The 15,000-nt window shown below is 33.4% G+C and overlaps 1 protein-coding gene and 1 long non-coding RNA gene across 3 annotated transcripts; one reads left to right on the top strand and one right to left on the bottom strand.

Moving 5' to 3' along the window:
* The first annotated feature begins 3,358 nt into the window (after window positions 1-3,358).
* Window positions 3,359-5,851, top strand: LOC105803438 (uncharacterized). Of its 2 annotated transcripts, none has more exons than XM_012635636.2 (2): window positions 3,359-5,261; window positions 5,567-5,851. In XM_012635636.2, exons 1-2 carry the CDS (start codon window positions 4,835-4,837, stop codon window positions 5,575-5,577), a joined length of 438 nt encoding a protein of 145 aa, XP_012491090.1. In that variant the 5' UTR covers window positions 3,359-4,834; the 3' UTR covers window positions 5,578-5,851. Both variants share the same exon structure in this region; 1 of them encodes a protein (XP_012491090.1).
* A 1,959-nt stretch (window positions 5,852-7,810) lies between these two features.
* LOC128034923 (uncharacterized) lies at window positions 7,811-10,098 on the bottom strand. Its single transcript, XR_008191219.1, has 2 exons — window positions 9,747-10,098; window positions 7,811-8,283 (listed from the first exon to the last, which is right to left on the bottom strand). It is a non-coding gene; the product is annotated as an uncharacterized LOC128034923 (long non-coding RNA).
* Window positions 10,099-15,000: the final 4,902 nt, after the last annotated feature.

Genomic DNA, 15,000 nt, shown 5'->3' with positions numbered 1-15,000 from the left:
AAATAAAGGAACTTTCATTACTAAGATTTAAAACGAATAAATTGCATGATAAACAGCGTTCATCAATATTGGCATTGACAAAACTGTACATAAGAAAAGGTAGTTCGAAATACACAATAAAGTGATTAACGCTAGAATGTAAATTAAAATTCCGTAAAAGCCTTGGGTTGATTGATGGGTCAAGTCACCTGATTAGGTCTAAAAGCTCACTCAAAATTTGAGTAGATTTGAACAAAAATATTAGGCCCAAAAAATGATCTTAAGTAAAAAAATAGGCCCAATTAAAATATGGATCGGGCTCGAATATTCAAGGCTTGAACCCGGCTCGACCTTGCCTGTTTTTAAGTTTATAATATTTTATATTATGTTATTTTTATATATTATGTAATTTAAAACACATTAAAAATATAAACATGTACTAAATATATAATACTACTATAATATAAACATTAAAATAATGTTAAGATGACTATATAAAAACTTTCAATAAAAAAATATAAATATATATTTTTAAAAGTAATATGGATGGACCTAAAATGAGATTGGGTTAGTCTTTTGCAAATATGGGCGGGTTTGGATAAAATTTTAAGTTCATATTTTAGGTCAGGCCGAGCTTAGACAAATATAAAGTATGTTAATATCATGCTTAGGTCTGGCACATGAGCACCTCTAGTTGCTACCCATCCTTGCGAGAGCATTAGTACAACAATTACCTTTCCGAACAATGTGAACGAGATGGCTATGCTGGAAGGTTGCCAATAAATTCCTACAATCCATAATCAAGGAGCGAAGAGATAAGTTACTACAAGTATCTATGTGCAATAGAGATGTAACAAACCGTTTTTCAGTGGTGTCGAAAATAGTGGTTTTGGGACCACGACTCCAACGTATCATTCTGTAAATATTATTTATTTAATATTTACGAGGTCATTAAGGCCGTATTAAAATTTGGTTATAAAATTTTATCATTTATAGTTAGTTAATTTAGTAAAAATGATTAAATCGTAAAAGCTGCAAAAGTAGAATCCCATTAATTAAAGGTGTTAAATGTCAATTAAAGGGGTAAGGTAAGGTATCCAAATGGTAATTATACCATTTAAGAGTTTAATGGACGGTTTTGAAACTTAGTTAAATTTAAGTGAAATTCATTAAGGGAAAAATGGTAAATTGAAAAATAAATGGAATTAAAGAAAATTAAAAGAGAACAGAACAAAGGTTTCATCTTTTTCATTGAATTAGAAGAAAGAAAACCCTAAAGGAGAGCTTGAATATTCGGCTAGCTTAACCCTCTCGATAGGTATGTGAAATTTTGTTCGTTTTTAGTAATATTTATGTTTTTGAACTCGTATTAGCTTGATTTAGCTAACCCGAGGGTTAATTTGTAAAACTATCAAACGTTGTGGATTGTGTCATTAATGAGTTAAGTTGTTTTCTTGAAGCTTTTGAAAGATTTCTAAGCTTAGAGGTTAGATTAGACTATTTTGTAAAGTAGTTTTTGATGATTTTAATGTTTAAGGACTAGATTGCTAAAACGATGAAATTGTTTGTACTTGAAAGGAAATAAATGCAAGTAGAGGCTGGTATGAGGCCACGGAAGAATCGGCTAGGTTTTAGTGTAAAACAAAATGGGCAATTTGCATGTTTAGGGCTTAGGGATTAAATTGAATAAAGGTGAAAAGTTTAGGGCAATTTTGTAAAATATCAAAAAGGACTAAATTGTATAGAATGATTGATTTTGGCTGTTGATTTCGTTAATTGAATGAAACTATTGTTTTAGATCACGAGCGTGTTGATGATCGTGGAAAAGAAAAAATCGCAGAGTAATTTCTATGCTTTTGAGATAATTGCAACCCAGTCCTGTAAGTTCATTTTTTTTAAAGTATGTTCTAATTTATTTTATTAAATTTTCCTTACTAGTGATTTGAATTATTTATGTGTCTCTAAACGATGGATTTAACGATGTTCGATAGTGAAATTGAACGTATTGAATGTACTAATACGGGCCTCGTGCCTAGCAGGCTATAAGGCGGTGTAATGTTTCGGCCTTGAGCCTAGCAGGCTTTAAGCGGTGTAATGTTTCGGCCTTGTGCCTAGCAGGCTTTGTGCTGGTGAACGATTCATTCTGAATATCGATGAATAGAGAATTCGCTAAATGACAACTTGGAAAAGGATCGAAATCACTGTACTGTTCATTATTCACTTGCTGTGAACTGTGTCCGACAAGATCTGGGATGTTCTAAATGAGTGTTTGTTCTGTTATGTTTAATTTGGTAAGATTATCATTTGATTTACGAACTTACTAAGTTTCAAGTAAACTTACTTCTGTTTGTCCTTTGTTTTGTAGATTTCGTTTTGCAGTTGGAGAGATTGGATCAAGCTCAAAGAAACACACTATCTTAAGGACTCTTTGGTAGATTTTGGATAACTTGGTTATATGGCATGTAATAGGGCTATTGAGTATATTTGTAATTGTATATGTGTAATGGTTGTGTGTTTTGATTACCATAAATATGTGGTTTAAGTTAAGTACATTTTGAGTGGCATGAGTTGTATTGTGTTGTGGCATATACAAGAGTGTGAATGAGTAAGGAAATTGGTGTGGTTTGTTCATGAATGAGTAGGGTACTTTGGTTGGGAAAGCAAGACTATGAATGTGTTTTGTGGCTTGTATGTTCAAATTAAGAAATGAATTGTTTAGGTGTTTGAGTTGTGGTGTCATTGATGGCACATTGGTTTGGCACATAGACTATTTGTTTTGGCATGTTTTGCACATATTTGATTGCATTTTGAAAGTTTCTATGCATGTGCTTTGATAAGTCTAGGTATATAAACATTTAGGTATGAAAAAGGGCAAGATTTTAGGTCAATTAAGGTTGCACACGGTCTGGACACAGGTTGTCACATAACTGTGTGTCTCACACGAGCTGAGACACGGGCGTGTGGCCTAAGTCAATGAGTTACACGGTCTGGCACACCGTTAGGTACATGGGCGTGCGGAATGGCCACACGGGAGAGCCACATGGTCGTGTGACCCCTGTAGGTAAAATTTTCCAATTTTATCCTTAATATTTTGATTTGTATTGATTTGGTCCCTATTTGTTCATAAGTCTATTTTAGGGCCTTGAATGACTGATTTAAAGCCCGTTCAAATATGTTTTAATTCGAAACGTGTCATATTTTAGTAGGGAATCTAATTGATAAATGAATTACCTTGTGAATATTCTGATATGTACATTTACTCTCTGTAACTCTATTCTGGCGACGGAAATCGGGATATGGGTGTTACAAAGGAAATAACAGATAAAGTATCAAGTTCCATAATAATATGATCAACATGAAGTTGTTGAGCTAATTGTGACCCATCACGAAGGGCCCAAAGTTCAGCAATCATGTTAGAGGAGGAGCCAAGAAAACGATGACAGCTTGCTACCCAAGAGCCTTTTGAATCCCGGATAATCGCTCCCGCTCCGGCTAAACCCGGATTGCCAATGGACGATCCGTCACAATTTACTTTAACCCATCCTTTATCAGGCGGATACCATTTGATACTTATGAAGTTTGGGAGTTTATAGTATTTGATGCGACTTGAAGTTGCAAAGAACTCAGTTGCACTTGCAGTTGAGAGATGAGTCAACGAGCTAAGATTATAGGCTTTTCCAAATTTGTTTGCATTCCTAGCAAGCCAAAGATTTCGAAGGAAGTAAATGAAAACCAAATACCATAGCGAAAGCTTCGAATAAAGGCATTTTGAGGTGAAGTTTGCATGCAGCCAAATAGAAAAGGGATCATGAAATGTGTAGAAATAGTTTAGTTGTTGTAAATATGGTTAGTTGTTTAGAAAGTTAGTTTAGTTTAGTAAACTTTGTATATAAACAAAGCTATAAATTTATTCAGTATGGCATGAGAAATGAATCATTTCAGTTCTCGTTTCTTGATTGTTTTCATATTAGTTTCCTTTGTGCATCTTCCGGCTGCCATCGATATACTTCCGGTCACCATCAATATGGCATCAACACGGTGGTGGGCACAACAATCAACTGTTAGCAGATTCAATATTGGGATTTTCTTCTTTGTTTTCAGTTTCGACATTTTTCATTTGCTTTCTACTTCAGTTTTTTGGGGGTTTTCTTCTCTTATTCTTTCATTCCAGTTTTCTCTGGTTCTTTTAGATCTCTTTGTTGTTGTTTTCGACTTTTTCTCTTGTTTCTTTGGAAACTTTTCTGGGTTCTATTTTGCAATGACAGTTGCAGATCTTACGATTGATTTCAATAATCCAATTTATCTTCATCATTCAGACACACCAGGTGTTCAATTGGTTTCTAATCCCTTGACCGGTCATGAGAATTATGCTGTTTGGAGTCGTTCCATGCGAATTGCGTTGTTAGCCAAGAACAAGCTTGGCTTTATTGATGAATCTTGCATAAGAGAATCTGTATCACCGACCTTGCAGTCACAATGGGATCGTTGTAATGCAATAGTTCTATCATGGATTTTGAATAGTGTTAGCCCAGATTTATCGGCTGGGATTGTATTTGCCACTAATGCGGCTCAGGTATGGAAAGATTTGAAGGAACGTTATGAAAAAGTTGATGGAACTAGAGTTTTTTTCCTTCATCAACAAATCAATTCTCATGTTCAAGGTACCGATTCTATTTCAGTATTCTTTACACGGTTGAAATTACTTTAGGATGAGTATGATGCGCTTGTATCGGTTTCTTCGTGTGGTTGTGAGATGTCTCAAAAATATTTGGAGCATGTTCAACAACAAAAATTATTTCAGTTTTTAATGGGTCTCAATGATTCTTACGTTGCCATTCGTAGTTAAATCTTGATTATGCAACCTCTTCCCTCGGTAAATCTTGCATATTCTATGTTAGTTCAAGAAGAATCTCAGGGACTGCATACTTTCGTTGTTTCTCTTAATGATCCTACAACTTTGTATTTGTCTAATGTGCAAACTCGAAAGAAATGGTTCAATGGGGTTTGTGACTATTGCAAAGTGAAAGGGCGTAAACGAGAGTCTTGCTACAAGCTAATTGGCTTTCCTCCAAATTTTAAGTTTTCCAAGTGTAAATCAACTGGTTCGATTGCTAATCAAGTTGGGTCAACTGAGTTGCCTTCTGGTTCTTCTTCCACATCTATATTTGCTTCTCTTCATTTGGCGCCACTATTCACTTCAGAGCAATATCAACAGATATTGACTTTGTTAAACAATGATTCTAAGGTAATAGTTTCGGGTGAAGGAGCTGCACATATGGCAGGTATGGTTACTAAACTATCTTCCTTCCAGTGGATTTTAGATACTAGGGCTACAAATCATATGATATCTGATGGCCAATGCCTGGAGTTTATTGCTTTATGTGCTTCAAATTCATCTTTTGTGCAATTACCTACTTGAAAATCGGTTCCAATTACTCATACTGGTTCATACACTCTATTTCCTTTTGCTAAACTTACCAATGTTTTTCATGTACCAAATTTTAATTTCAATTTGCTTTATATTTCCAAATTAACACGTGATTTACATTGCTTTGTTTCTTTTTACCCTCAATTTTGTTTACACTAGGACCTGTGTAGTGGACAAGTGAAGGCGATTGGTAAGAACAACAAGGTCTCTACAGCCTTGTGTCACCATCCTCTCCTCATCAGTCAACTTGTTTTACTCCACCTTTTATTGCTTCTCTAGCTAAACAAAATTCGTCATTCCTTTGGCATGCTCGTCTTGGGCATGTTTCTCTTTCTAAACTCAATAAATTAGATTGTTTACCATGTAAAAATTTGAATACTACTTCTACTTCTCATTGTCATGTATGTCCTTTGGCTAAACAAACAAGACTTCTGTTTTCTGCTAGTCATTGAAGAGCTAATGCACCCTTCGATTTAGTACATCTTGATTTATGGGGTCTGTATAAAATTCCAACACATTCAGGGCATCGTTTTTTTCACCATTGTAGATGATTTTTCAAGAATGACATAGGTTTTTCTACTCAAATTAAGAAGTGATACTGTTGTTTTTTTAAAACAATTCATTGCTCTTGTTCGTACTCAATTTTCTGTCTACTAAAAATTTTCGCTGTGACAATGGAACCAAATTTTTTTTAATTCCGAGAGTATTTCTTTGTTTAATTCCTTGGGAATCATTCATCAAAACTCTTGTGTTCGAACACCACAACAAAATGGTGTTGTTGAACACAAGCATAGACATTTGTTGGAAATAGCTCGAGCCATTAAATTTCAATCCAATATTCCAGCTCGGTTTGGGGAGAATGTATTTTGACAACATGCTATCTAGTAAATCGGTTACCTACTTATGTGTTAAATTGAAAAACACCATTTGAAATGATATATCATAAATCTCCTTCTTTGTCTCATTTAAGGGTTTTTTTGTTGTCTTGCCTATGCTAAAAATCTCACATCTTCATATAAGTTTTCTACATCTGTTTTGCCTTCGATTTTAATGAGATATTCAACTGTCCAAAAGGGTTATATTTTATACAATATTGCTACTTAAGTCTTGTTTGTTAGCCGGGATGTATCCTTTTGTGAAACCATTTTTTCTTTAAATTTTAGTCAGGACAGTTCTTCGTTACTTTAGAAAAGTGCTGTGAAAAAGTACTTTTGAAAAATTTGAGTGTTTGATATTGCTGTAAAAAAATGCTTTTGAAGAATAAAATGTTCATTTTAAACATGATATTATAAAGTAACAAATATGTATTTAAATAATATTTAAATTAATTAATATTATGATATTTTAACAAAAATATAAAAAATAATTTATTATAACTTATTGTTAATATTTTAATATATAATATTAATTTTAAATATTTCTAAGTAATTAATTTTAAATATTTATTAAATTTAATTAGAATATATAAACTATATTTAAATATTTAAATATAAAAATTAAATATTTGTAATTAGATATTGTCACAATTGTATTATTATAAAATTATTTTTATTTTTAATTAATACTTTTAACACATTTGTATTATTTTATTTTAAAATATATTTGAATATATAACTCATATTAGATATTAACATAACATAGAAAATATAAACCTAACAAATTAAAATATTACATATATTTAGATTAAAGTTTTAAAAGGGATAATATTTATACACATTTATTTACCATTTGTTTAACATAAACATTTATTTACCATTTGTTTAACATACACATATTAGATTCACATTTATTTAACAAAAACCTAACTCTGATCCTAAATATTTCCATACACATTTATTTACAATTTGAAAAAAATTGAAAGAGAAAGGGTGCTAAACCATTAGTGTCTGTTTTGCTACAGTCAAGTGTTTCACAGTGTGAATACTGATGCTTTTCTTGCACTGATAATATATTTTTTTTAATTCAAGAAGACTTTTGCTTTTTCATTTTTGATAAAGATCCACACCCGTTCTAAGTTGGACAATGTGTAAACAATAAGCATTGCAAAAAATCTTTTCACCTAAATAAGAATGGTGAAAAAATAACTCAAATATGTCATAAAACCTTAAACATGCAACTGTCCCACATAAACAAAGAGAATTTTGAAGTTCTCAGATTACAATATGCCATCCTAGTTAGATAAACCTGCAACAATCTTTATTTGTATTCTTTTAGAGAAATTAAGATAATTCATTTCCTTCATTTTGAATAATACGGTAATCAAGAGCATGCAAGCATTAAAAGAAATAAGAATATAACCAATAATTAAACAAGCCATCGTGCTAAAGTTGATACCTAGTGTAGCCTCTAGAACAATAAATACAATTGAACCTATAATCCAACTTAAACTCAATGACAAAAACATTAAGGAATATGTAGAAGATTTCATTAAATAATACTTATTACCAAAGTGATTACTCATTTGCAGTATCCTCGTCCATTTCATTTTGCTCATACAGTTTTAAAATTGAAAGAACATTCTATTATAACAATGTCCAGCTTATAACATAAAGAGAACACCAAATTTTGAGCATCAGAGTGTGCCTACTGCAACTCTACCTTAACAGGCTCAGCTGCTTGCAGTTCTGCTTCCATCTTAGCTATTTTATCCATAAGGCTCCTCATTTGTTGTTCTCTTTCAGATGTTATAGCTCCTATCTGAGCATGCAAGATCTGCAACTCATGCTGTGCAGTAGCAAGTTCCTATCTCAATGTCCCATGGGTAGCAGCAGTTCTCTGGTTTTCTGTACCAAGTCTCTGCATTTCCACATGCTGTGCAGCAAGCTTTTGTTCCATGATTTCTGGAGGTGGCAACATATCAAAATGTGCAAAAGGACCTGGACGGGGAGGAATTCATGGACCAAATGGGTCAGAATGTACCATGCCAGGTCCAGGGAGAGGACGCCTCAGAGGAGGGTTATAAATAATCACATGCCATAAAGAGAACATCAAAACTTATAACATATAGTGAAAGGATTCTTATCTACAACTAAAGTGGTTATAACATCAAATCTTATTCTCCACAAGCTATAAACTCTAGACGATAAGGTATGTTCCTCTGGAACAAATTGAAGCCAAATACCCATTACAAAAGGTCTGGGATTTGCTTCCAAGAACAGAAAAAGAGTGGTCTATTGAGTCTATCTTTGAGTTTAGAGTCAGACAATTAGTTAGGGATTATGTTGTCTTGAGTTTACTATAAATTCATGGAAATTCCATTGTCATATTTCTACTTTCTTCTCTCGACTACTACTATGATGCTTCAGGGGATAATTCACAGCACAAGGGTAAAACCATGAGTTTATTTCCTTGTCATTCCAATGCTTCAGAAAATTCTAGCAATCTTCCTCCGATATCCGACCCTCTTTGGATTCCTATCCTTGTCCCTAAGTTCCTACTGTAAACCTTAAAAAGCTGTATTCTATAAGCAGGAAGGCTTCTACAAATCTACCCTACATCAGAAACTGCTTTCCCGCTATAAGTGATGGTAAGTAAGAATAATACAATCGATGATAACTTCAACCAAAATGAAACACGGGCATGGTATCTTTCATTATGTTTGAAACGCAAAGCATAACTTCCTAAGTCCAAAGAAAGCTATTAAAATTCTACTGGTTTGAATGACATTCTCCATTTTAAAACCACTGCACATATATATAGACACAAACAAACACGTTTAGATAAGCAACTACAAAGAGCTATCTGTCTAATGGAAATATCACTTAACTGAATTAATGAATTAATCATACTTTTTCATACTAAAATTTTTAAAAGAAATCCAAAAATACAACAATTTTTCGTGCATAAGAAAGAAAGTACGTTTCATTCATTCAAAAATAACAATAATTGTTAAATATTCGGAGGTTCATTGCAAAATCCAACCGTCGAATGTGATTTTATGATCATTTATATAATTAATTTTCGGTATCGAAATATCAACAATAGATTGGAGAGCTTGAATTCGAGTAATTAGTAATGTTTCTTATCGTAAAGCTAAACCCTAGAAACAATTAAAAAGAACATCATCAGAACTTTTAAATACAAAAGATACAGAAAATTCAGCAACAATATGGAATTTGGATACGAATTTTGATTTAGTCTATATTTCTTCTATTCTTATCGACTAAAATAGTTTGGAAAAGTTACAAAGCGAGCAAAAGAGGCACAAAACAAAAGAGGTAGAGCAAAGCAGCAGTAGAGGCACAAAGCAGTAAAGCAAAAGAGGCACAAAAGCTAGAATTAAAAAGTAAATAAAAACAAAGTATAATTAATAATTAAAGAGAAGAAGAAGAAAACGAACTCATCTGCGGAAGAGGAACAAAGAACAGGAGAGAGCTTTCACAGCGAAAATGTGAAAAAAATGGGTATAGAACTTTCACAACAGAGGAAAGAACGTTTTTATAAGGGGGAGAAAACAGGTTAATTTGGTCATTTATCAGCCAAAAGTACTTTAATTATATGGTGAAATTTTTAGCTTCTCCATCTGGAGAAAATAACGTTTTAGATGGTGAATTTTTAAAAAAAATAGAGGCCGTTCTTCGTTTCTTTTAAGAGAAAAGAACTTTTTAAATAGAAAATTCTATTTAAAACGCAAAGAAGAACGGGGCTAAATCTTTTTTCCATCCAATTTTTTATTCACGTTTTCTTTGGATTCTTCTAACAATCAACTTTTTTCACATACAACATCACCTACATCACCTAATGGCCAGCCTAATTTCAGCTTTAATTAGCCCATTGTCCCATCCACATCTATCTCTAGTTGACATACTTTTGACCTTTTGACCAACCATGTATCTACTCCTTTAACTGACACTTCTTTTTTACCCACCGTATCACATGATTTTACATATTTATCTTCTACCAGTTCCCCACGTTTATCTTCTGTTACTATTTTTGAACCGGTCTGCCGTACTACACGCCCTTCCAAGCCTCCTACAGGGATGCAAGATTATGTTTGTTGCTCTCAATCGTCTTGTCTTCATGTCAGAACGGTCAGTACCCTCTTTCATCTTCTTTTGTTTATCATCATTTCCTTCTCATACTCAATTTGTTGTTACCTTTATTACTCATCTAACTGAACCTAAAAATTATATTGATGCCCTTCGAGATGAGATATGGGTTGAGGCTATGAAGCAAGAGATTCAGGCATTGGAATCAAATGTCACTTGGGATGTAGTTCCTTTACGCTTTGGTAAAACACCTATTGGTTGAAAATGTGTTTTCAAGGTAAAATATAATTTCGATGACACAGTGGAGCGCTTTAAAGCTCGACTTATTGATCAAGGGTTTACTAACAAGAGGGTGTTGATTTTCATAAAACTTTTTCTCTGGTTGCCAAACAAGTCACGGTTCGTACTGTTATTGCTCTTGTTGCGCAACATGACCGGCCATTGTTTCAAATGGACGTTTATAATGCATTTTTGCAAGGGGATTTGTATGAAGAAGTCTACATGTTGCTTCCTCCTAGTTTTCACACTCAGGGGGAGACTTAGGTTTGTCGACTGCGAAAATCCATGGAACATGAAGTTCACTGAAGCCCTTCTACTTAATGGTTATTCACAAAGTAAACATGATTATTCTCTATTTACTGAGAAGGTTGAAGATCGGGTTGTCATGATGCTTATATATGTGGATGATTTGTTAATAATTGGGAATGATAAAGATCTGTTAGGATCGTCCCGATTAAGCAACAAACAAGTAAAAATAGCAGAAGAAATTGAGAAGATGAACACACAAATTTAACATGGTAAAACCCCTCCAAAGAGGATAAAAAACCACGGGCAAAGATAATTTTACTATAATGGCAAAAGAATGAAGAGTACAAAAGATGGAGATAAAAACTAAACCCGAAAACCCGAAAAATAAAGAACCCGAAAACATAAACACAAAATTCTCTGAATGTGTTATGAGTTCTAATCTAATGGGTGTGTCTAATTTTTAAGATTGTAAAAGAGCCTATTTATAGGCTAAATTAGTAAGTCAAATAAACTATACTAATAAATGCTAAATATATTATACTAATAAATACTAAATCTTCTAGAAAGAAAATATATTTTTGTTTAACTTGACTTGCAAGCAATCTCTTAGAATTTGGGTCACACAATTCTAACAATCTCCACCTTGACACGAATTCTTTCAATGCTATCTTTGCCAAAACCCGCCACGGGCCTATCTTGAACTATGCAGGGAATTAACTGAGTCGAATCTATGCTTAGAAGCTGGAAGACTTCTAGCCTTTGACTTGTGCACTGCCAAATCAAAACTAACTCGGGTCTGATTTTCACGAATACAGTGCCCTAACTTTTCAAAACCTGCATCCAAAAGAGAACCTCTCTTCAACGAAACGGTCATACCTTTTTCCCTCCTATGACCAAGTTGCCTCCGCTTCAAATGAGTTGACTTTGACTCCGTAACGGACGAGGGACGTCCGATTTCACCGGTCACTGTAGAACCTTCCAGAATATAAAGACTGCTGGTTCTTTTACCTTTTAACAAAACAAGAGCTCCACGAGATACTTTAATGTCGCTCGACTCGATGTTGATTCTGCATCCTTTCAAGTCTAAAACACTCAAGGAGATGAAATTCTTTTGTAAATCAGGTACATACCTGACATCTGAGAGTATCCTAATCGTCCCATCGTGTATCCTAATTTTAACAGTACCAATACCGATTATTTTACTAGATGAATCGTTTCCCATGTACACAACTCCACCTTCAACTGAACTGTATGTGGAGAACCATTCTCTATTGGGACACATGTGGAAAGAACATCCTGAATCTAGGATCCACTCAGACGTAAGCTTGGAATTATCGCTCGTTGACACTAACAAGAAATCATCATCGCCTTCATTGACCAAATTAGCACCAGCTACATCTTCCTCGTTACTCTCAGCAGCTCTTTTATTTCGCAGTTTATAACAATCTGCTTTGACGTGACCTAACTTTTTACAATAGTGACACCTTTTGTCTCGTTTCTTTGATGCTACCAAAACGGAAGCTTGCCTATCTGCTTTGCTATTCAAACCAAACTCATTGTCGAGTTTGTCTCTACTCAACAAATAACCCTTCACATCTTGAACGAGAGTTTGTCTCGCCATAAATCGTGGTCTCCACGAAAGACTTGTATGAAGAGGGTAAAGAGCACAATAATAGCATAGCTTGATCTTCATCGTCAATATGAACCTCAACGTTCTTTAAATCATTTAAAAGAGTAATGAATTGACTGATGTGATCTTTAAGAAGCTCACCTTCGTTCATGCGAAACGTAAATAGACGTTGTTTCAACACTAAACGGTTAGCCAGAGACTTAGTCGCATAAAGAGTTTCTAACCTTTTCCACAAGGCGAATGAGGTCTTCTCCATCAATACCTCTTGCAATACTGTATTCGCGAGGCACAACTGGATTGCAGACAAGGCCTTTTCATCAAGCTCTTCCCATTCTGTTTGATTTAGATTCTCAGGCTTTTTCCCTGTAACAACCTTTTTCAAGCCATTTTGAACTAGAATTGCCATCATCCGAACTTGCCACAGATTGAAATTTGTCTCACCATCGAACTTCTCAATTTCAAACCTTGTTGCTGCCATCTCTGAATGGGCTGATCTATGAAAGTTAAACTAGCTATGATACCACTTGTTAGGATCGTCCCGATTAAGCAACAAACAAGTAAAAATAGCATAAGAAATTGAGAAGATGAACACACAAATTTAACGTGGAAAAACCCCTCCAAAGAGGATAAAAAACCACGGGCAAAGATAATTTTACTATAATGGCAAAAGAATGAAGAGTACAAAAGATGGAGATAAAAACTAAACCCGAAAACCCGAAAAACAAAGAACCCTAAAACGTAAACACAAAATTCTCTGAATGTGTTATGAGTTCTAATCTAATGGGTGTGTCTAATTTCTAAGATTGTAAAAGAGCCTATTTATAGGCTAAATTAGTAAGTCAAATAAACTATACTAATGAATACTTAATATATTATACTAATAAAAACTAAATCTTCTAGAAAGAAAATATATTTTTGTTTAACTTGACTTGCAAGCAATCTCTTAGAATTTGGGTCACACAATTCTAACAAGATCTTATTTGTGAGCTGAAACAAGTGTTGCATCAGAGTTTCAAAATGAAGGATTTAGGGGATCTTAAGTATTTTCTGGGCATTGAGGTTTTCAAATCCAAAACAGGGATTGTTTTGAATCAGCGAAAGTATGCTCTTGAATTAATTTGAGCTATGGGGCTCACTGGAGGAAAAGTGGTTGTTACTCCTTTGGAACAGAATCTAAAGTTGACATCGGTAAAGTATGATAAAGCAATGCAAGTCAATCAAGATGATGAAATTGTAACAGATATACAGTTGTATCGACGGCTCATTGAAAGGTTACTGTATTTGACTCAAAAATAGGCTTTTTTATTTAAATAACCCTAATAATTTAATTAAGTACTAAAATGACCTACATTTTTAATTAAACACCGAAATGACCTAAAATCTACAATAAAAGTTGGTGGAGCCAAATTATATGGTGCCACCAACTTGCCACATCAGCAGGGAGCATTAAAAAATTAATTTTTTGGTGGAGCCATGTAAAATGGCATCACTTGTATAAATGCCATAGAAATACTGTAAGTTTTGGAAAAATGGAGAACTTCAAAACAATTTTCCATTTTCTGGTGGAGCCAACTTAAATGACTCCTTCTTTTACTTTTTTTTTCTACTTTTTTATTAACTTTTGTCTTTTTCTTTAAATTTTTTTAAGTTTTATATTTTTCTTATTTTATTTTGTTTATTTATTTATTTTATTTTTGTTATTAATTTTAAAAATTTGAAATGTATATTTGAAATGTTTTATAATATATATTTTTTAAAATTTTAAAATTAATAACAAAAAATAAATAAACAAAAGAAAATAAGAAAAAGAAAAAACTTAAAAAAAGAAAAAAATTAAAGAAAAAGACAAAAGTTAATAAAAAAGTAAAAAAAAAAAGTAAAAGAAGGGTGTGCGCCATTTAAGTTGGCTCCACCAGAAAATGAAAAATTGTTTTGAAGTCACCAATTTTTTCAAAACTTGCAGTATCTCTATGGTATTTATACAGGTGGCGTCATTTTACATGGCTTCACCAAAAAATTAATTTTTTAATACTCCTTGCTGACGTGGCAAGTTGGTGGCGCCATATAATTTGGCTCCACCAATTTTTACTATAAATTTCAGGTTATTTTGGTGTTTAAATAAAAATGTGAGTCATTTTGATACTTAATTAAATTATTTGGATTATTTAAATAAAAAAAAGCCCCAGATAGCTTTTGCAGTTGAACATCTGAGTCAGTTCATGCAACGACTAAAAAGATCGCATTATGAGGCGGCACTTCGAATTGTACTATACGTAAAAAAGGATCTAGGTCGAGGTTTATTTTCTCCAACGAAAGGGCCTTCACGATTAGTAGCATATTGTGATTCAGTTATCCTCTTGTCCAATGTCAAGAAAGTCGGTAACAGGATACCATATCAAGATCGTTAGCTGATGCAGAGTATATAAGTATGACCTTGACGGTTTCAG

This window comes from Gossypium raimondii, chromosome 11, assembly GCF_025698545.1.
Source record: "Gossypium raimondii isolate GPD5lz chromosome 11, ASM2569854v1, whole genome shotgun sequence".
NCBI classification, from domain to species: domain Eukaryota; kingdom Viridiplantae; phylum Streptophyta; class Magnoliopsida; order Malvales; family Malvaceae; genus Gossypium; species Gossypium raimondii.
Note: the sequence above shows the minus strand (reverse complement) of the source record. Positions and strands in the feature narration are given on the sequence as shown.

Bases quoted from the DNA above. Each gene is read 5' to 3' on its own strand.
- LOC105803438 (XM_012635636.2), top strand. From the start codon at position 4,835: ATGCAACCTCTTCCCTCGGTAAATCTTGCATATTCTATGTTAGTTCAA.